A 21,519-nucleotide genomic window follows, 5' to 3' on the forward strand; every position below is an offset into this window, starting at 1 on the left:
CATTTTTTAATTGGGTTGTTTATCTCTTTATTGAGTTTTAAGACTTATTTATATATTCTGGCTACAAGTCTTTTGTCAGTTAGATGATTTATATACGTTTTCCATCCCCAATCGTTTCTGCAGCATTGTGCTCGCTCTCCTGGGTGGTGGCTGTCCTCCCGTAACTCCCAGGCACTGCCTGGCTCCGGAGGCTGGCTAGTGCTGTGACCTCATCCCATAATGTCCCCAGGGGCAGCGATCAGGCTCTGCTGCTGGCACCGTACCTTGATCACCAATATTCAAAGCACGATAGTGCCACTGAAGTTCACCTGCTAGCATCAGTATTGTGTAAAATGTAATATTTAAATTTGTCTCAAAAACTTCTAGTTCATAAAGACGATATAACAGTTTCCTGTAACATTTATACGTAATAGGTTCTTATTTTCTGATGTGAAGTTTAAAGTTTTTGATAAAACCTGGACAGCATCTCCTTGGTGTCCTGTCCAGTGGAGTGCCACACTCTTTACTGCCCTGGCTTGTGAAGGGGAGCGTGGTGGGCCATGGGGCCCCGTGGCCTGGATGAACCCGAAACCCTCCTGCGCAGGAGGAAGACGAGATGGTCCATTGCCCTCACTTGGAAATCCAGCCCTGAAGATCCAAGGGCCAGGGGCCCCAGAACTGAACTGTTTCTTAGTTGAGGCGAAGTCCTGGGACAGGTTGTCTTCATTTCTCCGTTTTTGTAATGAAAAATTAGTGTATTCACCCTGTTTGAACTGGGTGAAACAGGGAGGCAGCATAAACATAGCAAAAAGTTAGACTCCCCCCTCCTTCCCGTCAGAACTGGTAGGCAGAGCAGCAGCTGTCCGGCTCCTAGGGCATCCTTCCCGAAACTGCCTGGCCATTGTCAAGCACTGTACTAAACACCTTCCCCGCACCTTTTTTTTTTTTTTGGTGGAAGACGGGGATAATGCTTTTGTATTATGTTTTTTGAAACGAGACAGATTTGTTAATTATTTCTTCTTTAAAAACAATAACAGTGATACAATTTCTAATACTTCTCTTCTCCAAGGTTGAGTACCATGAAGGGGTCTCTCCTGCCCCCTGCTGGCCCCACCCCACAGCCCTTGCCCACCTACCTAGGCTTCTGGCAGCACCAAGGGCTCTCACACCTGGGCTCACCTGTCAGGGAGGTGCCCTTGGCCTTGCTGAGGTGGGGTGGGGAGGGAGTTTTCAGTGGTGATCACAGCCCCATCAGCTGGGGGAATAAATCCCTTCATGGAATCAAGAAACAAATCCTTCATGGAATCCACCATGGACTTGTGCTGTCCTGGTTTATCCTTTGCTGAGTAGTGTTGAGAGTGCTCTTTCAGCCCACATGGGTCTCGTCTCACACATGGCTGCACAGTGCTCCTCTGGATGGACTTCCTGCTTTAGTAACTGACTCCCTGTGGACGACAGGGACATGTGGCCATCTCTGATGTTTTACCATTGCCTAGAGTGCATTTGTGTGGGGTATTTGTGGGACGAGGCCCTGGAGAAGAACTGGTGGCTTGAAGGGTTTGTGCTTATTAAAGAACGATGGATGTTGCCCAGTTACCTCCAAAGCTTGTTCTGGTTCCTCTCCTCCTGGGCACCAGCTCCATGGCTGCATCGCAGCCTCCTGTTCTTGCGGTGACCAGCCCGCTCTCTCTGCAGACCAAGCTGTATGCCTTGCCTGCCAGTCATGCCATGCGTGTGTATGAGATGCTCGTCAGCCACATCCAGCTGCACTACAAGCACAGCTATACCCTTCCCATCGCCAGCAGCATCCGGCTGCAGGTATGACGGGCCTGCTGGGCAGTCGGTGGCTGTCGTGGAGCCCAGCCACACCTCAGGGCTGGCCTCAGGGTGGACGCCCCGTGGGGCCCAGCAGCTGCCTCAGTCTCGGTGGGTACAGTGACCACAGGCTGGAGAAGTGGCAGGTGGCCCCGGGAGAGGTCTTCAGACTGTTCCCTCCTCAGTACCAGCTGTGGCACCTGCTGCCCTTCCCTCTGCGGCACGTCAGCCTGAGTCACACGGTGGCCTGGGATGGGGAGCAGAGAAAGGGTGTCGCACCAACTTACAGGGTGGCACGTGTTCCCATCACTCTTGCTGCAGTCTGTCAGCCACCTGCAGCAGAGGGTGTGGGTTGGGCAGGACAAACTGCCTTGAGCTTCCACTGGGGGTGCTGGCATCAGGCTGAGCAGAGGTCACCGGGACAGAAGCCCTGGTCCCTCCCAGAGCATCTACCCGATGGGGCAGCCCTGTCATTTGGGGAGCCCAGTTGTTGGCAGAAGTGACAGTGTCCTGAGCAGAGGCCTGCACCCCGGCACTCAAGGCTGTGCCATGCTGCCCAGCCAGCATGTGAGGTAGTCAGCCCCTCTACACATGGTGTGAGAGGCCTCGACATTGCCAGATGCTGGGGGGATGGCACGGCCGCCGTGGGCTCTGAGGGAGAAAGCCGTGAATGCCGCACCTCACTGCCCACTACCACTGTCTGCGCAGAGAAATTGGGGTGTTTGCTGTTAGTGGGAGCAGCCTTTCCTGAGAGACGTGTGGGTCTGGATGGCACCTTCTGTTCCCTGCAGGCCTTTGACTTCCTGCTGCTGCTGCGGGCCGACGCATTACACCGCCTCGGCCTGCCCACCAAGGACGGGGTTGTGCGATTCAGCCCTTACTGCCTCTGTGACTACATGTATGTGTGGGACATCGTCCTTCCCTACTGCCAGTGTCAGCCCTGTTTCCCCCCGGGCCTGGGGCATTAGGGTCACAGGGCAGGTGGGTGGAGCCAGCCTCTCTTCATCCTGAGGGTGGTTGTCTGAGGGGCACTCCCAGAGAGATCCTGGTGGCAGTGGGTCTTACCCTGTGGAGCAGGAGCTTCAGCCTCAGTGCTTCCCCTACTTGTTTCCACAGGGAGCCAGAGAGAGGCTCTGAGAAGAAGGCCAGCGGCCCCCTGTCACCTCCCACCGGACCACCCGGCCCAGCGCCTGCAGGCCCCACTGTGCGGCTTGGCTCTCTGCCCTACTCCCTGCTCTTCCGTGTCCTGTTGCAATGTTTGAAGCAGGTGAGGTGGCCAGTCCCTCGAGCTGTGCTAGGTCAGGCTGAGCAGTGACTGATGCTTCCCAGAGGGCAGTTTTCTTCCTTGTTAACACAGTGGCCTTGGGAGCTTCGCTGCTGGTTTGCAGGTTCCACCAGCAGCTCTGTAACCGTGTTGAGGATCTGGGTGTGGAGCTGAGGGGACATTCCTACCTCCAGGAGATGGTTTTGGTGCAAGACTCAGTGCGTAGATAGATAACTGGAATCAGAGCCGGGCTGGCCTGAGAAGGAGGCACAGATGGGTCATGTGAGACTGCAAGTAGGTGCAGTCACATCAGGGTGAGGGCACTTGGAAGGCAGGTGAGGTCAGTCTTGAAAGGCGGGGAAGTTTCCAGGGGCAGGTGTAAGCAAAGCGTGGAAGTACTCATAGGGTAGGTGCAGTTCCATTGGCGGGGATGGAGCTAGGGCCAAGAGGGGGAGGCAGAAGAGTTTAGGCCTGTTCCCTGATGGGCTGGCAAGAGAGGAGAAGAGGTCCGCCCTGTGCCTCAGCAAGGCGGGGCAGCCTGGAATGGGCTAGGGTGGCTCCTAAGAGCCATGGTGGGAAGCAGGGCTGGACGACGAGGCAGGACCAGGTTCCCAGGGGCGCCAGGTGTTGGCACTAACGGGGACCATTGGAGATTTCCTGTGAGTCTCAAGGCCTCTGTGTCACAGGTGGGATCTGGGAAAGGCTTCAGGACTTGTGGCCTTTGGTGTAGTTCATGGGCAGTGGTCACCCTTAGTGGAGGTTGGGAGGGCTCACTGGCTCGGTCCTGTGGGGCCATGACTGTGTGCTCCCTGTTTCTGTGGCCCTGGGTCGACCTGAGTCCTGTAGCAGGTACCTGGGCTGTGGCTTGTGGGAGGATGCCTGCTGCTGCTCCCTTTAAACTGGGGTGATAGCTTTTTCCTGCTACACCTCGTTGTGCTCTGGGTGGGCATCAGTCGGGCTCCTCGGGTTCAGTGTCGTAGGTAGGCAGTCCCGGGATCCCCGTTGGGTGAATGGGGAGGATGGAGCCAGGTGTGCGAGAAAGTTCCAGGTCCAGCTAAGAGGAGAGAGTGGTGTTGACTCTGCACTGGGCCTCCTGCTCAGCATGGCATTTGGAGAGCAGCTGCCACCCTGCCCAGCTCTACCCAGCCCTCCATACCTAGCCCAGGAGTGTGGAAAACAAGCAAGGAGGTTCAGAGGCCCCCCAGCTGTCCAGCTCCAAACAAAGCTTCAAACTTGGAAACTTCGTCTCCCCTCCCAGTGTACAGACGTCCCCCTGACCTACCCCTTTCCCTGCAGGAGACCGACTGGAAGGTGCTGAAGCTCGTGCTGAGCAAGCTGCCCGAATCGCTGCGCTACAAGGTCCTCATTTTCACGTCCCCGTGCAGCGTCGACCAGCTGTCTTCCGCCCTTTGCTCCATGGTAACAGCTGCTTCCTGCTTCCTTCTCACGGGTCTGGGTGATGGGCCCGGCTGCCGCATAATCCCTCCCTCTCCAAAAGGCTGCGAGGCCCTGGGAGGCAACCTGATGAACCACAAGATGGCATTTCCTTCAGAGATGTGATTCTGTTCGGAGTGGTGGTGCCTCCAGGGCCCTGTCCTTCCTTTCCCAGCTTATAGGGCAGAGAACTAGAGGTCCCCCATGTCGGGCTGGATCTAGCGATACTGATTATGTCTTGTCTCCTTTCCCATCCCTACCTCACTGGGGCTGCTGTGACAAGTGCATCAGTCACATCTCCTCCAGCATCAGGGTGGGTGGCCTCTCACTTCCCTGAAAAGGGAGACCCTTAGCCAAAAAAGGAAGTAGGAAGGGCCCTGGGCTCTCGACCCACCTCCCCCTGGGCCTAAGTTCTCAGGTGCTTCCTTACACCCTCCAGCCACCCAGCAGTTGACCTAGCCGCCAGGCAGGGCTTTATGTCTGGACCTTACTCGTTAGCTTTCAGGTCCCAAGACCCTTGAGCGGCTCCGAGGCATCCCGGAAGGGTTCTCCAGAACTGACCTGCATCTGGCCGTGGTTCCCGTGCTGACGGCTTTGATCTCCTACCATAACTACCTGGACAAAGCCAGACAGGTACCAGAGGGGAGGGAGACAGTCAGGCTTTGTGGTGCTTGGTCCTTAGGATGTTCGCTTCAACTAAGGGAGCCCAACATTGTCCTCCTCACGGAGGTGGCTGCTAGGCCAGGAGGAGGAGAGCTCGCTCTGGTTCTCCATGTGCCCACTGGACCCCTGCGCAGCCTGGAGCCACAGACACATGAGCTCCCTTTGATGTGTGGGCTTAATGCAGCGCTAGACTCTCCTCCTAGGACACACAGCATCTTTTCTCTGAGGCGCGCATTGCTTGGCTTTTCCTTGCTACATGGCTTTAGGACGAGTGGCCAAGCCTCTTGGCATAGCCAGGCCTTTTTAGGAGGCAGTGTGGCCAGGCCAGGGCCCCTCCCAACTTCTACCTTCGCATCTGTCATCAGGGGCAACAAGCATGTGTAGTAATGCTTGCGTCCTTATTCCTTGCTGTCGGGAGCGAGTCCCATGCTGAGCCCTCACATTTATGATTGCATTTAAATTCCCGACACCTTTCTTTGTCACTCTGCCTTAGTTCAGGTAGCCTGCTCCAGGTCACCTGGACCAGCAAGGGGAGGGGCTTACACCCAGACTCTGGGATTTCTGAGTTCTGAGCCCTCACTCCTGATCCTGGTGCTGTTGGGAACTCACACACAACTTCCCATCTCGTTCCCCCAAAGCGGCAGCTGGCTGTGCTGGGCTGAAGGTTCCCTGAGAACCCTCGAGGCCCGAATGTTTCTGAGGGGTTGGGCGGCTGCAGGAAATCAAAATCATCTTTGGGGCCTTGAGCCACCAAGCAGTTTGCCCTGAGGCTGAGGCCCAAGCCCACACGTGGCACTTGTCTCTTGTGGGCACCGCTGTACCGTCTTCATGGAGGAGCTGCCCAGGGTCAGTGTGGGCCTGGCGGCTCTGCTGTGTCAGGCAGAGCCTCCTCTTGCAATAATGCCAACCAGTTGGGGGTCCCAGAACCAAAGAGTTGATGGGCCCAGCATGTCCTGGCGCCAGGGTGTTGGCTGGTGGGGAGTCACCTGACCGGAGGGGCCCTGCTATCCAGTTGGCTCAGTTTGGGTCAGCTGCTGGTGGCTCTGATGGTTAGACGCTCAGGGACCTGGGACAGAGCATTTAGCCTCCGTAAGCCTTGGCCTCCTTCTCTGTAGGACATTCTAGAGTGGGGTGAGGCAGACAAGGCCCTGGCTCACCAGAAGAGCTATCAGCAGACAAAGGCAGGGGAGCGGAGGGCCAGCCTGTGGGGGGCTGGCTCTGAGGCCTGTGTGCTGCCCCACAGCGGGAGATGGTGTACTGCCTGGAGCAAGGTCTCATCTACCGCTGCGCCAGCCAGTGCGTGGTGGCCCTGGCCATCTGCAGCGTGGAGATGCCGGACATCATGATCAAGGCCCTGCCCATCCTGGTCGTGAAACTGACTCACATCTCAGCCACGGCCAGCATGGCCATTCCACTTCTCGAGTTCCTGTCGAGTAAGTGTCTGTAGCTCCATGTGTTTACATGTGTGCACGCATGTTTAAATGTGGGGTAGACCCTTGGGTTTGGGGCTGTGCCCTGCCCTGCTCGAAGGAACCTGTGCTGACTTCTTTGACCTCATCTTGTGACCTTTCTGTGGCTGCTTGTAGGTGCATCATCCTCCTGGGCGCCTGGGACATCCCACACTCGGCTGCCTCAGGGCCTTTGCACCTCCTGACCCTGTGCCTTGAATGCTTTCCTCCTTTCTGGCCTTCAAGGCTCCTTTCTTGCCCTCAGTATCAGTTTAAATGGCGCAGAAGCCTCCTGTCACCTGACATCGGTCCTTGCACTTGGCCTGGCTCTCACAGCCTCCTTTTTGTCCCCCTGAATACACACCCCACAGCTTGGCGAGGGCTTTGCTGACTTGCGGGAGCTCAGGGTGCCTCGCTTGACCCTTCGTTCCCAGTACCCTAGTGTGCATGTGGCCATCAGCTGGCCCTCAGGTGTGTGGATAGTAGGAGCAGAGCAGGGCCAGCACTTCTGCAAAGGGCCACCCATGGCCTCTGCTGCACATTCTTTTTGTTTATAACCCTTTAAAAATGTAAAAATGGTTCTTAACTCGTGGGTCATACGAAGGCAGGCTACTTTTGGCCTAGGAGCCCTTGGAATAGAGAGCGGAGGCCAGGGGTCAGGGGAAGGTCATGTCTGGGTGGGCTGCGACTTCCACTCCTTCGCAGCCCTCTTGGGCCAGAGTGGCTGCACTGGCCTTCAGAAAGAGCACAGGCCCCTGGCGACACCAGCCCCCGCCACAGCTGCGGGCCTGTCTTTGCCTTGCTGGCCTGGGTTCCCTTACTGGCTGTCTCCTTGTGTCACAGCTCTGGCCCGGCTGCCTCACCTCTATAGGAACTTCGCAGCTGAGCAGTATGCCAGCGTGTTTGCCATCTCTCTGCCGTATACCAACCCTTCCAAGTAAGTGCTGGCTGTGCCTCTCGTGGGAGGCCCTGCCCCTCCAGGCTGTGGCCCAGGCCCCCAAGGCGTCTGCTTGCTGGAGGCCAGGCCTCTCGGAGTAGAAAGCCACGCCGGCCTCTGTGTCCTAGAATTCGTCTGTGCTTCCAGCTCCTGGCACGTTTCCCTCAGGTGCCGGGATGGAGCTCCCGCACTTCCCTTTTCTTCTCGTCACAGATTCAATCAGTACATCGTGTGCCTGGCCCATCATGTCATAGCCATGTGGTTCATTAGGTGCCGCTTGCCCTTCCGGAAAGATTTTGTTCCTTTTATCACTAAGGTAAGCCAGTGTCAGGGCTGGGACCGGCTTTGCTGTTGGCTGTCTGTGGCTAGAGCGGAGAGAGAGGTGGGGTGTCATTTGGGGCTCTGCTGAGCCTGGCCCGCTGGGATGCACTCGTTGTGGGCATGGGGGGCAGGAGCTGCTGCCTCCGTCCTGGGCCTGCAGCTCGTCCCAGGCTGGCAGTGTACGTGGGTTGGGCTGATAGGTACAGAGGGAAGAAGTGTTCAGGTGCCTCGCGGGCCAGTGCCCCCGACCTCCAGCTCAGGTCTGCTCCACCCTGCCAGGGCCTGCGTTCCAATGTCCTCCTGTCTTTTGATGACACCCCTGAGAAGGACAGCTTCAGAGCACGGAGCACCAGTCTCAACGAGAGGCCCAAGAGGTATGGGGCCTGCCTTGGGCATGGCTGGTGTCTGGTGGGGTGGGACAGGTCTGCAAGCTGTAACCTGTGACGAGCATGGCGCATGCAGGGCCTGGGGCTGACCAGCTGCCCCCGGGCCAGTGAGTGGAAACGGGATGCGTGACTGAGGGTGTGCCCCCGTGCAGGCTGTGCTGGGTACCAAGGTGCCCTGGGGTTGTGAGGCAGGGCAGGGCCTGTGAAGGCTGCTAGTGCCCTACACAGCTGGCGAGCCCAGCGCTCTCCTCACAAAGCTGGGCCCTGTGGTCTGTGACATCTTGGATCCTGTGCGCTGAGTCGCGGCCAGTCCTGGCCTGCCTGGGCGGCCATTGCCAGGGGCGCCGAGTTGGCCATCTGGGTGCCAGCTGTCGGGCATCTGGGTTGGGGCCTGACTCCAGTGAACGAGCTCAGGGTTGCATCAGGGCATCTGTGACTCCTGAGAAGCCAAACACCTGGCCTGGATGGGGAGGAGCCCCAGGGCCCCAAGGCCGTCCCCCGGGGGGCCTCAGGCCAGGCAGGATGCCCCCCCTCCAGACCTCGCCCCCAGCCCCTTGCTCATCAGGGACACGCTCTCCTCTCCCGTCACAGCTGCTTCCGCCAGATCTGACACAGCTGTGCTCGGCCTTGTGTTCTCGTTGCGTTTCATTTGAACAGCTACTCCCTTCCCGTCCCCCACCTTCCCACCCAAGCTTTTTTGGCTCTCCCTAGGTGGGAATACGGCATTTTCCAGAATGACCAGGTCAGTGTGACCTAAAATCAAAAGCTGTTTTCTCAAGCCCCTGGTGGCTGGGGGCCAGGGGCCTTTAGCTCAGAACTGACCCCTTTGGACAGTTACTGTCAGGGCCTCAGCTCTGCCTGGTCCCTGAGCTGGGCAGTGCTGGCCTCCCAGGGCAGGGGGATGCCTGGTCAGTACAGCCTGGAATCTGCCGTGCGGCGCGATACCCACGTTTAGTTGGCACTAGTGTTCCTCGTTTTGGTGTCATGCGTGAAACCTGACTTTTTCTCAGTCATGTTTACAAGATATATTTTCATGCATTTTTGTTTTCTGTTTCTTCCCCCTGCTAACTGGCTTCTGGCATGGTTTTTTGTTCATCTCACCTGTGGGCTCTCCATCCTGACCCTGTGGCCTGTGACCTTTCCTCCTCATCCCTCCAATGGCTTGCTCTCCCCTCCCGGGAGCTGGGCTCTCTGGGGCTTGGGCCTTCCTTCCTCACCTGGTAGTTTGAGGATAGCCAGACCCCCCAAACAAGGCTTGAATAACTCTCCACCCGTCAAAGAATTCAAGGAGAGCTCTGCAGCCGATGCCTTCCGGTGCCGCAGCATCAGTGTGTCTGAACATGTGGTCCGCAGGTAGTGGGCTTTGTGGGGTGGGGGGCTCAGACCCTGGAGCTTGGTCCGTGAAGTGGCGCTGCCAGGCGGGAGCACCTGGGTGGCGGTGCATGGGGCTGCTTGCATGACCTCGTCGTCTGCCCATGCCCTCCCTGGCCAGAGCTGGAGGAGAGCCCGAGTGGCAGCCTTTGGGCCACAGGGACCCACCCTGCTGAGCTTAGCCCTCGGACCAGGGAGCCTGGCAGTGAGGGTTGGGAAGGTTGCATTCTGTCCCCAAGCCTCGTATGAGCACGGGCTGGCTGCACGGTGTCCTCAGGCCGGCCGGGAAGCCCAGAGCAGGGTTGGCTGCTGTGAGAAAGTGTCCAGAGGCAGCCGCCTGCCGGCCTGTCCTGGGTGGTCAGGGGCCTTGCCAATTAAAGCAGCGCCCATGCAGGTCGGGTGGGAACACTCTCTCCAGGGTTTGGCTTTTCATATCCTCTCGAGTGGACTTTCCTCTTGAGCTTTCTTCAAGAAAAGGCCTGCTTTCCATGGTAGCTGAAAGGGATTGGAGACTTCTGTATAGGGCAGTGGGGGTGAGGGTGGGGGCCAGCCTGGGAGGGGCTTGGCAGGGGAGGCCTGGACTCTCAAGGGGTGCAGTCTTGGTCACTCCTCCCTGCTGTGTCCGGGTGCAGGTGTAGGCTCTCGGGAGTCACTGCTGTGTGCCGACCAGGCCAGGCTGCACTGAGCAGGGGTTACCTGTCTCCTCACCCAGAAGCCCCTTCAGGCCTCTGTGTCACGAAGCTCGGAGACCCACCTCCTCGCTGACCCCTGGCTTGGGCTTCAGCCTCAGGCTGGCCTCCACTGAGTGGCATTTGGGAGGGAGAGGGAGGGAGGTGGTCAGTGAGTCTCCCCTCTTAGCTCTCTTCCAGCAAATTCTTTATTGTGAGCAAGACCTGGCAAAGGGGCTGTGGAATTGGTATCAGAATTAAACCTGCATAAGCCCCTCCTGGTCACTGGGCTGCATGTGGAGCACTGGGTGGCCTGAGTGTGAGGGCGAAGAGCCACACACCAGGCCAAGACCCTCTCTGTCCTCGATGGGAGGTGGCCCTGTGGGCAGAATGCAATCTTTGTGCGTGTGTCCCATGGTCTCCCTGTCTCTGCATGACTAAACCGTTCTGCCACGAAGCCATCGCCTAACTCTCCTGTGCTTCGGTGAGGGGACGTCCTGTCTCTCTCGCCCCCTAAGCCTCTGCCCTTGGGAGCGGGCCTGGGTCTCTCCCAGGAGTTCCTGCTCCGCCTCTCTTGGGGGCAATGTGACTCTGTTTGCCAAGCTGTGGCTTTAATGGCCACGCGCCCTGGTGGGGTCTTTCTGAGCTCGGCTCTCAGCACATGCATGCCTCCATCTCTGGTCCCTGGTGGTAGATGAATCTGCCTTCCCGGCGCCCTGATCTTGCCGTGGCCCTTCCCTTCAGCAGGATCCAGACGTCTCTCACGAGCTCCAGCTTGGGGTCTGCAGATGAGAACTCGATGGCCCAGGCTGATGACAACTTGAAAAATCTCCACCTGGAGCTCACAGAAACGTGTCTGGACATGATGGCCAGATATGTGTTCTCCAACTTCACGGCGGTCCCCAAGAGGTATGGCCAGGCTCCAGGACCAGGGCACGTTGGGAGGCGCGGGGCCCAGCTTTTCCCCTGTGACTGTACTCGGTCAAAGCCGTGGCAGCAGACATGGCCTGTGGGCCTCCTTCCTGCTGTCCTCCCCGCCCTGGCAGGGCGGCTGTGCATGTCTGAGTCTTCCCCTCTGGGGATGTGGACCCGCGTGCATGATCAGGGGGTCTTGGGAATCCAAGATGCCTGTCTGGAACCCCCACCGGGAGAGGGTTTGCCAACGCTCCTGTGCTTTCAGGTCCCCCGTGGGAGAGTTCCTCCTGGCCGGTGGCAGGACCAAAACTTGGCTGGTTGGGAACAAGCTTATTACCGTGACAACGAGTGTGGGGACTGGAACCCGGTCGCTGCTGGGCCTGGACTCGGGAGAGCTGCAGGGCAGCCCAGAGCTGAGGTGACTGCACCTACCGTGCCCTGCCTGCTCAGCCTAGATGGTGGCTGTCCTGAGCCCAAGCCTTCATGGGACAGTGCTGTGCTGGCCTGGTGCCCATGTTACCCCAGTAACATTCTGCGGGGGCCCTTCTGTCCGCAGCTCTGACCCCAGCATGCACGTGAGACAGACAAAGGAGGCACCAGCTAAGCTAGAGTCGCAGGCTGGGCAGCAGGTGTGCCGTGGGGCCCGGGACCGGGTCCGCTCCATGTCTGGTGAGCTGCTGCCGCACCCTGCCCCGCTACCTCATAGATGCATCTGAAGGCCCCCGTGCTCAGGAAGGCCCCTGGGAGCCAAGGGACAGGCGGTTGGCTTCAGGCCTGGCCCAGTTCCTGAATAATGCGGTGGTGTCTCTGTAAACCCTCGTCCCAGCAGGGTATGTGTGGCGGGGGGGGGGTGATGGGGAGATGCACCTTGCTCACAGCTGCTGAGGGACTCCTCAGGCAAATGTTTCCTACCAGCCCTCAGGATCCCTGGCCCTCAGCTCAGCTTACCCCTGGAGCTTTTCTCTGGTGCAGCTGGAATGAGCCATGGTCCAACAGTGGCCGGTGCTGGGGCCCCTTCCTGCGGCTCTCGGTCCACTGAGGCTGATACCATAAGAGGGCCATGCTAGGGAGGGCTGAGCTACACTGTGCACTGACCCAGGGCTTTTTGGTCAGATGGGCCCTGAGCAGCCAGGTCTGTGCCGGTGGCTTTGCACTGGGCAGGTAGTGGTCACCAGCCCTCCTGTCCTCATTTCCTTCAGGGGGCCACGGCCTTCGCATTGGTGCCCTGGACGCTCCAGTCTCCCATTTCCCAGGTGGCCCCACTTTGCCAGGCCCACAGACTGCAGCGGCCTGCAAGCCTGAGAAGGCCTCAGCTGCCACCCAGCTCCCAGTGCAGAAGGAGAAGACGAACCTGGCAGCCTACGTACCCCTCTTGACCCAGGGCTGGGCGGAGATCTTGGTCCGGAGGCCCACAGGTACTGAGGGGGTGGCCCTGTGCTCAGCCAGCTTGGGCCTTACCACTCTTACCACATAGTGAGTGTGGGACAGTTCCCCATAAAGAGTGAGCAGTAGGCAGAATGGGGCCACAGGAGCATTTGGGAGGTGACTTTTGAGCTAAGTTCCCAGAGGTGAAAAGTAGAGGGGATGTAGGTGGCTAAGTGGGGACGTAACAGTCTGCTGGGGCACCATAACCAAGTACTCTAGACGAGGTGGCTTATGCAACAGAAATGTATTTCCTCCCAGGCCTGGAGTCTGGAAGTTCGAGATCAAGGTGTTGACAGCGCTGGTTCCTATTCCCAGGTGGTCATCCCTCTATGTATGTCCTCTTCTCCTGAGGCGCCAGTCAGATTGGATAGAGCCCACCCACGTGGCCTTATTTTACCTTAAACACCTATTTAAAGACCGCATCTCCAAATATAGTCACATTCGGAGGTCGTAAGGGTTAGGACTTCAACCTGTGAATTTTGGGGACACAGCTCAGCCCATAATGTGTATTTTAGGGTAAAGGAAGGACTTAGAAGCCAAGGCCCAGGGCCCAGTGATTCAACCTCAGTCACTGGGCTAAGTGGTGACCCGAGTGCTGAGAATGACAGGGTGCTGGGCCCCATGGAGGCTTTGAGTGCTGGGCTGCAGAGCTGTGGGGGTGGGGCCAGGAGAGGCTCCTCGTGTGTGTGTCCCCCTGGTCCCTGTCGGAATGGGCAAGCAGGCGGCAGGAAGACCTGGTGAGAAGGTCCAGGTGGGGCAGGAGAAGGCGAGCCTGGGTCAGGTGAGACATGGGATGTGAGGATGTCAGTCAAGAAGGTCAAGGCAAAGCATGGGCCCTGTGCCTTGTGGGGAGGACAGAGCCCAGATGCCTCCCCAGCTGGGCCCAGCCCTCTGGGGAGGAGTTTGCCGCTTTGAGATGCCTCCTGAGCCTGACCTGGGGCAGCAGAGTGCTTGTCACTGAGGTAGGTGACCCCCAGCCAGGTGTTGCCCTGAGCAGCTGGGCAAAGCCAGGGGCATGCCTTGCATAGGGCCTGCTTCTTCCCCTCGATGCCACTCCTTGCTTGAGCACGAGGAGCCCTGCAGCCCCGACACGTGCCCTTGAGGATGGCATATTGGGCTGCCCAGTGAGGGGCAGGAGGGGGTGGCTGGCTGGATGCGTGGGGCCTGCAGCCTGAGGGGAGCTACCCACCTTCTCCAGGGAACACCAGCTGGCTGATGAGCCTGGAGAACCCGCTCAGCCCCTTCTCCTCGGACATCAACAACATGCCGCTGCAAGAGCTGTCCAATGCCCTCATGGCCGCTGAGCGCTTCAAGGAGCGTCGCGACACGGCCCTGTACAAGTCACTGTCGGTGCCAGCGGCCGGCTCAGCCAAGCCCCCCCCACCCCCACGTTCTAACACAGGTGAGCACTGACCTAGCTCCTACTGGTGGCCCACTGTGTGAGAGCATGTGGTTCCCCCCAGCTGTGCGGATGCACCTGGCGGGGGTGTCCCTAAGCCTCCCTTGGCACCACCAGCCTTGGGCATCACAGGAGCCTGGCGGTGGGCAATCGCCTGTACTCTGGACTCGGACGTTTAGGAGTGGGGCCCTCCAGCAGAAGGGCCTCTCCCTGGAGACGCGGTGCCTATGGAGGACAGGGCTGTGAGGACCCTTTGCCCTGCACCCCGTCAGGGTGCCCAGTGCACAGGGCTCCCGGGGCGGCCGCATTTCTGCTGGGGACGAGTTTGGATGCGCCGAACACAGCCTGAGCCTGCCTGCGCATTCTCATGCCCCTGCCCGGTTGGCCTGGGCCGTCCTTCTAGGCCGCCCTCTGGCCACAGATGGCGCTTAGAGGCTAAGGATCTCTGCTCCTCAGGAGGAGGGCCGCACTCCCCTCCCGAAACGTCTGCTTAAGCACCTTGGAGAGCTGGGACTCCACATGCGCCCTGCCCGCCCGCCCGCCCGGACGCCGCTGGCCCTCCCCTCTCTCTCTCCAGGCTCGGGGGCTGTGCAGGACTAGTGGTGCCTGTCCTCTCTGCTCGACCTGTGCGTAGTCTCTGCTGACTGGCCGCTCACGGCTTCCCTTGCAGTGGCCTCTTTCTCCTCCCTGTACCAGTCCAGTTGCCAAGGAAAGTTGCACAGGAGCATTTCCTGGGCAGGTATTCGTGCGTCTCCGTAGGAAAGCGGGGTTCGCTGCAGAGCCCTGCTCTGCCTCATAGGTGCTGTTCTCACTGTCCCTCATCCGCTCATCCCTCCATGATCCCGTCAGCCTCTCATCGCCGTCCGGGAGCAGGGCCCCAACTCGCATGAGGACGTCTGTGCAGAATGCCTTTGCTTTGCCGGCGGGAACCCCTCTGCCTTGCACCTTTGTGGCTGAACTCTGTTCCCAAGCTGGACAGGCCCTCCCAGCCCCTTCTTCAGGCCTGAGGAGGTGACATTGGGCAGCTGAGCCACAGATGCTGGCTGGCATCACCTTTTTTGGGGGGAGCCTGGCCCTGGGGCTCAGCCGAGCTGACCTTGCCCTGGCCTCTGATGGTCTGATTGGCTTTGTGAACCTACAAATTGGGCTGCATCTGCCTTTTGTCATGGCCTGGCTGAGGGCCCTGTAGACCAGCCTTTGGCCCGTTGCCCCAAGGCCCTGGCAGGGAGGGTTTGACCTGCTTGACACTCTGGCCTGCCTGGATGCCCACGCATGGGCAGGAGCCAGTGGGGAAAGGGCAGTGTGCAGATGGGCTCTGGCGGCAGCTAACGGACTGCACGTGTGCAGGGTTGTGTGCAGGTGGCCGCAGGCTGTGCTTAACTCCCGGTTGCTGCTTCTCACCGCCTCTGCCCGGATGCTGGCTCAGGAAATGCTGCTTTGGGGCATCAGGCCCTCCCTCTCCTGAGCACGCCTGGCTCCGGGTTTGGCTGGGACCCAGAAGGCGAGCCTCGGCTTCCCAGAATGGGCTCCTTAGGCCATGTGCACACAGGGACTTCTCCTGTGTCAGTCTGTCTTCCAGTCCAGTCAGGGACTCTTTACCCGGTTCCTGGGGCTGGTCCAGCCGTTCCTCCTGAGCTGAGGCCTCGTCTCAGATGTTGCTCCTTCATCTCGGGGTCCGTCTGCCCTCGCCTACCTGCCTTGCTGGAGGAGCAGAGGCAGCTGTGGATACCGGGCCGGGCGGGTGGGGATTAAAGGAGCCACGTGCCCCCTCATCCTGACCCTCGGTAGCCCGTGTAGGAGACACAGTGTGTCAGGGCTCACACCCAGGCCCCTCAGAATGCCTTCACCAGCTGGCTTGATGGGTGGCGGTGGCTTAGAGCCACAGGCAAGGAGAGCCTTGGGTGAGGCTGGGCTGGGGGCCGCTGTGCCCTCCTGTAGGGGAAAGGCTGATACCTCTGAGGCCATGCGAGTTCCCAGGGCCCAGCCAGCACCCAGCAGCCCTGTCTCTGTCCACCCAGACTCTGCGGTAGTTCTGGAGGAGGGAGATGCAGGTGAGGCTCACTTGCTGATGGAGCCCCCGGAGTTGGAGGACTTCGAGGCCACATTAGGCACAGATAGGCGCTGTCGGGGTGCTGAAGCGTACAGCAGGGTGAGTCCAGCTGGGTGCCAGAGCTTCCCACCTGAGGAGCCCTGTGAGTGCCTCCAGGAGACCACATGGGCTCCGAGACCTCAGCAGGAGCCACTGGGAGTTGGGGCGGGGGTGGGGGTGGGGGAGGAGAGGGGAGGCTGAGAGGCGGGGTCTCAGGTGCCAGGGCGGGGCTGAGTTAGGCAGAGGGTCAAGGCAACCAGGTAGGATCTGAGGCTGGCGGAGGGCAGGGCCCCCCACTCCAGGCTTTGTGGCTCAGCTTGGACTTGCTCTGAACTTGAGCAAGACTTTTGCCTCCTCTTTGTCACCTAAAAAATGGCTAGCTGCTTTCCCCAGTCCCTTCTACCCAGTGGATTTCCCAGGGTTCCATCTAAGGATGGCTTCTCCCTGGTGCCATCCTTTGGTTTGTGGTGCTCTCGGCTCCTCTGCTCAGCATAGGACATAGGCAGGTGCTGCCCTTGTGGGGGTTGGGACCATCCACTTGGTGCTGGGTGGCCCTGTGGGGCCTCATCGTCTCCAGGTAAAGCCCAGATGGGCTTAGTGGCACCTCCTGATGAAGCTTCTCCTTGGATATGTTCTTTCTAGTCATCTTCAACCTCTAGCCAGGAGGAGAAGTCGTTCCGCGCAGAGGACCTGGCTGCTGGCGGGATCCCCATTGGGCAGACTGTCTCCTCCAAGGCAGCCCGGCCCTCTGTGGACCTCTCCTTCCAGCCCTCACAGCCCTTGAGCAAGTCCAGCTCCTCACCTGAACTGCAAACTCTGCAGGACATCCTTGGGGACCCTGGGGACAAGGCTGATGTTGGCCGGCTGAGCCCTGAGGCCAAGGCCCGGTCACAGTCAGGGATCCTAGATGGGGAAGGCACTTCCTGGTCAGCCCCAGGCGAAGAGAGCCGGGGCCCCATCCAGCCCGAGGGTCCCTTGCCTTCCAGCTGTCCCCGCTCCCCCAGTGGCCTGCGGCCCCGAGGCTACACCATCTCGGATTCTGCCCCATCACGCAGGGGCAAGAGGGTGGAGAGGGACTCCTTCAAGGGCAGAACCGGGGCCTCCAATGCTGAGAAGGTGCCAGGCATCAACCCCAGGTGAGCCTCACCTTCCAGGCTAGAGCTCCTGAACTCTCCCCATGCGAACGTGGCACCTAAGGGACCCTGGGCAGAGCAGGCCGGGGTCTAGGTTTGCATGTGCTCTGCCCTGCTCAGGGCCCCAGGAGAGGGCAGTCCTTGGGCGATGCTCTCTGTGGGGGCTGTGGCCCAGTCTGGTACCTACAGTGCCAGGCCCAGCCCTCACCAGCTCTCCCTCTGCAGCTTCGTGTTCCTGCAGCTCTACCATTCGCCTTTCTTTGGTGACGAGTCCAACAAGCCAATCCTTTTGCCCAATGAGGTGGGCATGCAGGGACCCCTGGAGCCCGGGTGGTGGGTACACAGTGGGTTGCCTGGCTCTGGGTAGTGGTTAGTGGTGGCCATAGCCCTCAGCTCCCTGTGGCAGCCTGTGGTAACCTACCAGGGTGGGGAGAGCCCTCCCCTGGGCAGGCACCCAGCTGAGGCTGGCTGGGCAGGGCTGGTGGCAGGGGATAGCTCTACCCTGGACTTAGGCAGGACTCTCTGGCTACAGTCCTTCGAGCGGTCGGTACAGCTGCTTGACCAGATCCCATCATACGACACGCATAAGATTGCCGTCCTATACGTGGGAGAAGGCCAGGTGAGGTTGCTGGTGTGGCAGGGGCTGGCCTGGGTGCCAGGGCGGAACTGGGCGGTATCCCTGCCTGGGGCAGGGGTTGGGGGTCTGGGCCCTTATCCTTCACAGAGCTCAGTCACTGCACGAGCTGCTAGAGCATCGAGTGGTTATTGAGCTCCACACCAGGTACTGTGCTGGTGCCAGGACACAGGTGTGTGAGCATGTGGTATCCCAGAGAGGGGAAGGTATTAGGTCCCGCGAGACTGCAGGTTTGGGCAGGGTGCTGTTCACATCAGTGACCCAAGGGAGGAGACACTGAGCAGAGATGTGATGGAAGTCAAGGAGGTGAGCACGCATGCAAGTGTGTGTGGAAGTGTCCTGTGCAGGAGCAGCCAGTGCAGTCCCCGGGGAGGGGCCAGCACGGAGTGAGCACTGGGCAGGGGGTGGAGGAGTAACGGGGAGGGGCCGAGCCAGCTGCTGTGCGGCTGCGCTTTGTTCTCAGTGAGGCAAGAGAACTTCGGATGGTTCTGAGCCAAGGGTTTGAGATGACTCAGCCAAAGTCTCAAAAGTATCCCTCTCTCTGGCTGCCATGTGAACTCGTGGAAGTGGGGTGGTGACAATCGAAGTGAGAGGGACAGGTCTGAAGAGTCGGTCAGTGGAGTGCTGAGGAATGCTAGGGTTTTAGGTGTATTTTGAAGACTGAGCTACCATATTTGCTGGCAGACTAATGATGACAGACAAGTCAAGGCTGTCACCTGGGCAACTGCATTCCAGCAGTTGCCCTGCACCGAGTCTGGGTTGACGGCAAAAGCACGGCTCTCTACCAAGCCACCCTAGTCACCACCCCTAGCCCCCAGCACCAAGAAGCCCTCGGGGCTTTGGGAGCCATGCCGGGGGCAGTGTGTGGATGGGGGGCAGCCTGGAAGAGGTGCCACCATGCTCCTTCCTTCTTTCTCCCTACAGAACAACAGTGAGCTCGCCATCCTGTCCAACGAGCATGGCTCCTACAGGTACACGGAGTTCCTGACGGGCCTGGGCAAACTCATTGAGCTCAAGGACTGCCAGCCAGATAAGGTGTACCTGGGTGGCCTGGACGTGTGTGGCGAAGACGGCCAGTTCACCTACTGCTGGCATGATGACATCATGCAAGGTGTGTGCCTTCTTGTGGCACATGCCCCCCCCCCCAACCCCATTCCTGTTGGCCCACCCTTGGGAGCAGTGGAGGTGCCCAAGGTCCCCAGGTCCCCACCAGCCTGGGCACTGAGGCAGCAATTGGGCTGGCAGCTCTGCTTCCAGAAGCTCTGCTCTTGGGGAGAGGAGCCAAGTGCTACCAGCTGGACACCAGATGTGGCTTCTGCAGGCACTCCCAGCCTCTGGGGAAACCGAGATGCTCCTCGTGAGAAGCACAGAGGGCCCCCTGACCTTGGCCGCACCCCCTCCATCCCAACAAACCCTTGCCAGCACCCTGCCTGGGCCATGCCGTGCCCACTCTACTTGTCCCCATTCCACCTCCCAGCTGTCTTTCACATCGCCACCCTGATGCCCACCAAGGATGTGGACAAGCACCGCTGCGACAAGAAGCGCCACCTGGGCAATGACTTCGTGTCCATTGTCTACAATGACTCTGGCGAGGACTTCAAGCTGGGTACCATCAAAGTGAGTGAGGGGCCCTGAGCGCGGGCCTGGAGCCGGGCCCCCAGCACCCTGGCTGAGGCCACATCTCTGGGGAAGTGCCCAGTGGTACATGTTCAGTGGAGACAGCAAGTACCGTCGGGGTCAGCGTGGTGAGAAGTAGGAGCACTGACCCGCTTTAGTGTCCCCCACTGCCAGCTGGAGTGGGTAGGTCACCCCTCTGAGCCTGTGTCCTTCTCTGTAATGAGGATGACAACCCCGTCGGTTTCCTCATGGAGCCTGTGGTGCCTGCTGCTGTGGTTTTGCAGGAATGACTGAATTAATGTGCACGTGCCTATTAGCAGGGTGTAGTGCATAGTAGGTGCTCAGTGTGCTCATAACGCTGAGCCCTTTTCCCCTGGTACCTCCTCGTGTCATTGCACAGAGCGGATGTGGGGGTCAGCCCTGGTATTCGCCCCCTTTCCTACACGAGGACTTGAGGTGGGCTCAATCCAGGTGACTTGTCACAGGGTGGGGATGTGGAAGACAGCTGCGAGGCCAGGTGGGCCAGGGAGCCTGGTGCAGTCCAGGCAGCTGAGGGGCTGGTGCTCAGAGGGGTTCAGATTTATTCCAAACCAGACCCCAGGGCTGCTGGGCAGAGAATCTGGTGGACGGCAGGGGTACCTGTGGGCTGCAGAGCTGGGAAAGCAGGGGCCCAAGGGGTAGGTGGTGGAGCCCTTCCTGAAGTGGGGCCCTGGGGCATGCTGTCACTGGCCGCTGAACACACTTGGATGTGTGGGCTAGAGAGGCTCTGGGGGTTGGCAGGTAGGGGGTATCAGCATGTGGGGAGCATCAGAGCCAGGGGCTGGGAGCTCCACATGCTGTTCTCGGTAGACTGCTGGGTGGCAGTGGGTGCCCCAGGTAGTGTATTGGGGAGCTCTGATTAAGGCCCTGTGAATTTAAACTCTGGTAAAGTCAGGTGCTCGGGTGTGGAGTAGGTTGGGTTTTAGGAGGTCAGGCAGTTAAATTGAGGTATGGCAGCCCTGGCCCCCAGGCTGGGTAGGAGAAAATGGGGGTGCAAAGGTGGTGAACACACGTGCTTGTGGAGCTGGCATATAACACCAATGAGCTGCTGCCCTCATGAGGCAATGGCGGAAAGTGGCCCTTGGTGCTCAGGTGACCCTGCTTTGTCTCTGCAGGGCCAGTTCAACTTTGTACATGTGATCATCACCCCCCTGGACTACGAGTGCAACCTGGTGTCGCTGCAGTGCAGGAAAGGTAAGGCTCGGGGCTGGGTGTGGGGGGGTTGGGGGTAAGGCTCGGGGCTGGTCTGAGCCCCACGTGAGCGCCGTGTCTCCCCAGACATGGAAGGCCTCGTGGACACCAGTGTGGCGAAGATCGTGTCTGACCGCAACCTGCCCTTCGTGGCCCGCCAGATGGCCCTGCACGCAAATGTGAGCAAAGGTGGCATCCAGAGCGGGTGGGACGAGCTGCAGGGGCTCCCTTAGAGGGCTCACGTTTGTCCACCCTGCCCAGATGGCGTCGCAGGTGCACCACAGCCGCTCCAATCCCACCGACATCTACCCCTCCAAGTGGATTGCCAGGCTCCGCCACATCAAGAGGCTCCGTCAGCGGGTAGGAGGATGCGCGCGGGGCTCCCCAGAGGGTGGTGGCTGGCCAGGGCTCCCCTTCTGGGCTTGCTGCCAAGGCCCCCTCTCCCCACAGATACGTGAGGAAGCCCACTACTCAAACCCCAGCCTGCCTCTGATGCACCCCCCGGGCCATGCCAAAACCCCAGCACAGGCCCCGACTGAGCCCACACCCACCTACGAGACGGGCCAGCGGAAGCGCCTCATCTCCTCCGTGGACGACTTCACAGAGTTTGTGTGAGGCTGACTGGGGTGACGCCTGGTCCAATTGGGGTTCCTTGTGGCTGTCGTCTGAGCAGCCACACACTGCTGGACCCTCCCTGCCCAGAACTGGGCAGTATTTATTTGCACACGTGAATAAAGTGATTGTGCGGCCCAGCAAGGCCTGCTGCTGTGCCCACCGGCCCTCAATGATCA

General features: G+C 59.5%; 1 protein-coding gene across 8 annotated transcripts in view; it reads left to right on the forward strand.

Annotated features, from left to right (window-relative positions):
• The window catches only part of TSC2 (TSC complex subunit 2), a 37,503-nt gene extending 16,005 nt beyond the window's left edge, over positions 1-21,498 (forward strand). For 2 of the 8 annotated variants that reach the window (XM_019648523.1, XM_019648521.1), the window contains exons 17-42: positions 1,675-1,797; positions 2,586-2,692; positions 2,911-3,061; positions 4,355-4,477; positions 4,991-5,125; positions 6,399-6,588; positions 7,447-7,540; positions 7,754-7,856; positions 8,141-8,235; positions 9,472-9,600; positions 11,031-11,195; positions 11,467-11,619; positions 11,758-11,870; positions 12,401-12,616; positions 13,825-14,028; positions 14,696-14,764; positions 16,044-16,174; positions 16,757-17,250; positions 17,473-17,548; positions 17,780-17,866; positions 18,806-18,992; positions 19,359-19,498; positions 20,653-20,731; positions 20,816-20,907; positions 20,990-21,088; positions 21,179-21,498. In XM_019648523.1, the coding sequence (XP_019504068.1) occupies positions 1,675-1,797; positions 2,586-2,692; positions 2,911-3,061; positions 4,355-4,477; positions 4,991-5,125; positions 6,399-6,588; positions 7,447-7,540; positions 7,754-7,856; positions 8,141-8,235; positions 9,472-9,600; positions 11,031-11,195; positions 11,467-11,619; positions 11,758-11,870; positions 12,401-12,616; positions 13,825-14,028; positions 14,696-14,764; positions 16,044-16,174; positions 16,757-17,250; positions 17,473-17,548; positions 17,780-17,866; positions 18,806-18,992; positions 19,359-19,498; positions 20,653-20,731; positions 20,816-20,907; positions 20,990-21,088; positions 21,179-21,343 (3,720 nt within the window). In that variant the 3' untranslated portion in view covers positions 21,344-21,498. The remainder of the gene's footprint in view (positions 1-1,674; positions 1,798-2,585; positions 2,693-2,910; positions 3,062-4,354; positions 4,478-4,990; positions 5,126-6,398; positions 6,589-7,446; positions 7,541-7,753; positions 7,857-8,140; positions 8,236-9,471; positions 9,601-11,030; positions 11,196-11,466; positions 11,620-11,757; positions 11,871-12,400; positions 12,617-13,824; positions 14,029-14,695; positions 14,765-16,043; positions 16,175-16,756; positions 17,251-17,472; positions 17,549-17,779; positions 17,867-18,805; positions 18,993-19,358; positions 19,499-20,652; positions 20,732-20,815; positions 20,908-20,989; positions 21,089-21,178) is intronic. The other 6 variants (XM_019648522.1, XM_019648525.1, XM_019648524.1 and 3 more) reach the window with 6 other exon arrangements.
• Positions 21,499-21,519: the final 21 nt, after the last annotated feature.

This window comes from Hipposideros armiger, unplaced genomic scaffold, assembly GCF_001890085.2.
Source record: "Hipposideros armiger isolate ML-2016 unplaced genomic scaffold, ASM189008v1 scaffold_126, whole genome shotgun sequence".
Lineage (NCBI taxonomy): Eukaryota > Metazoa > Chordata > Mammalia > Chiroptera > Hipposideridae > Hipposideros > Hipposideros armiger.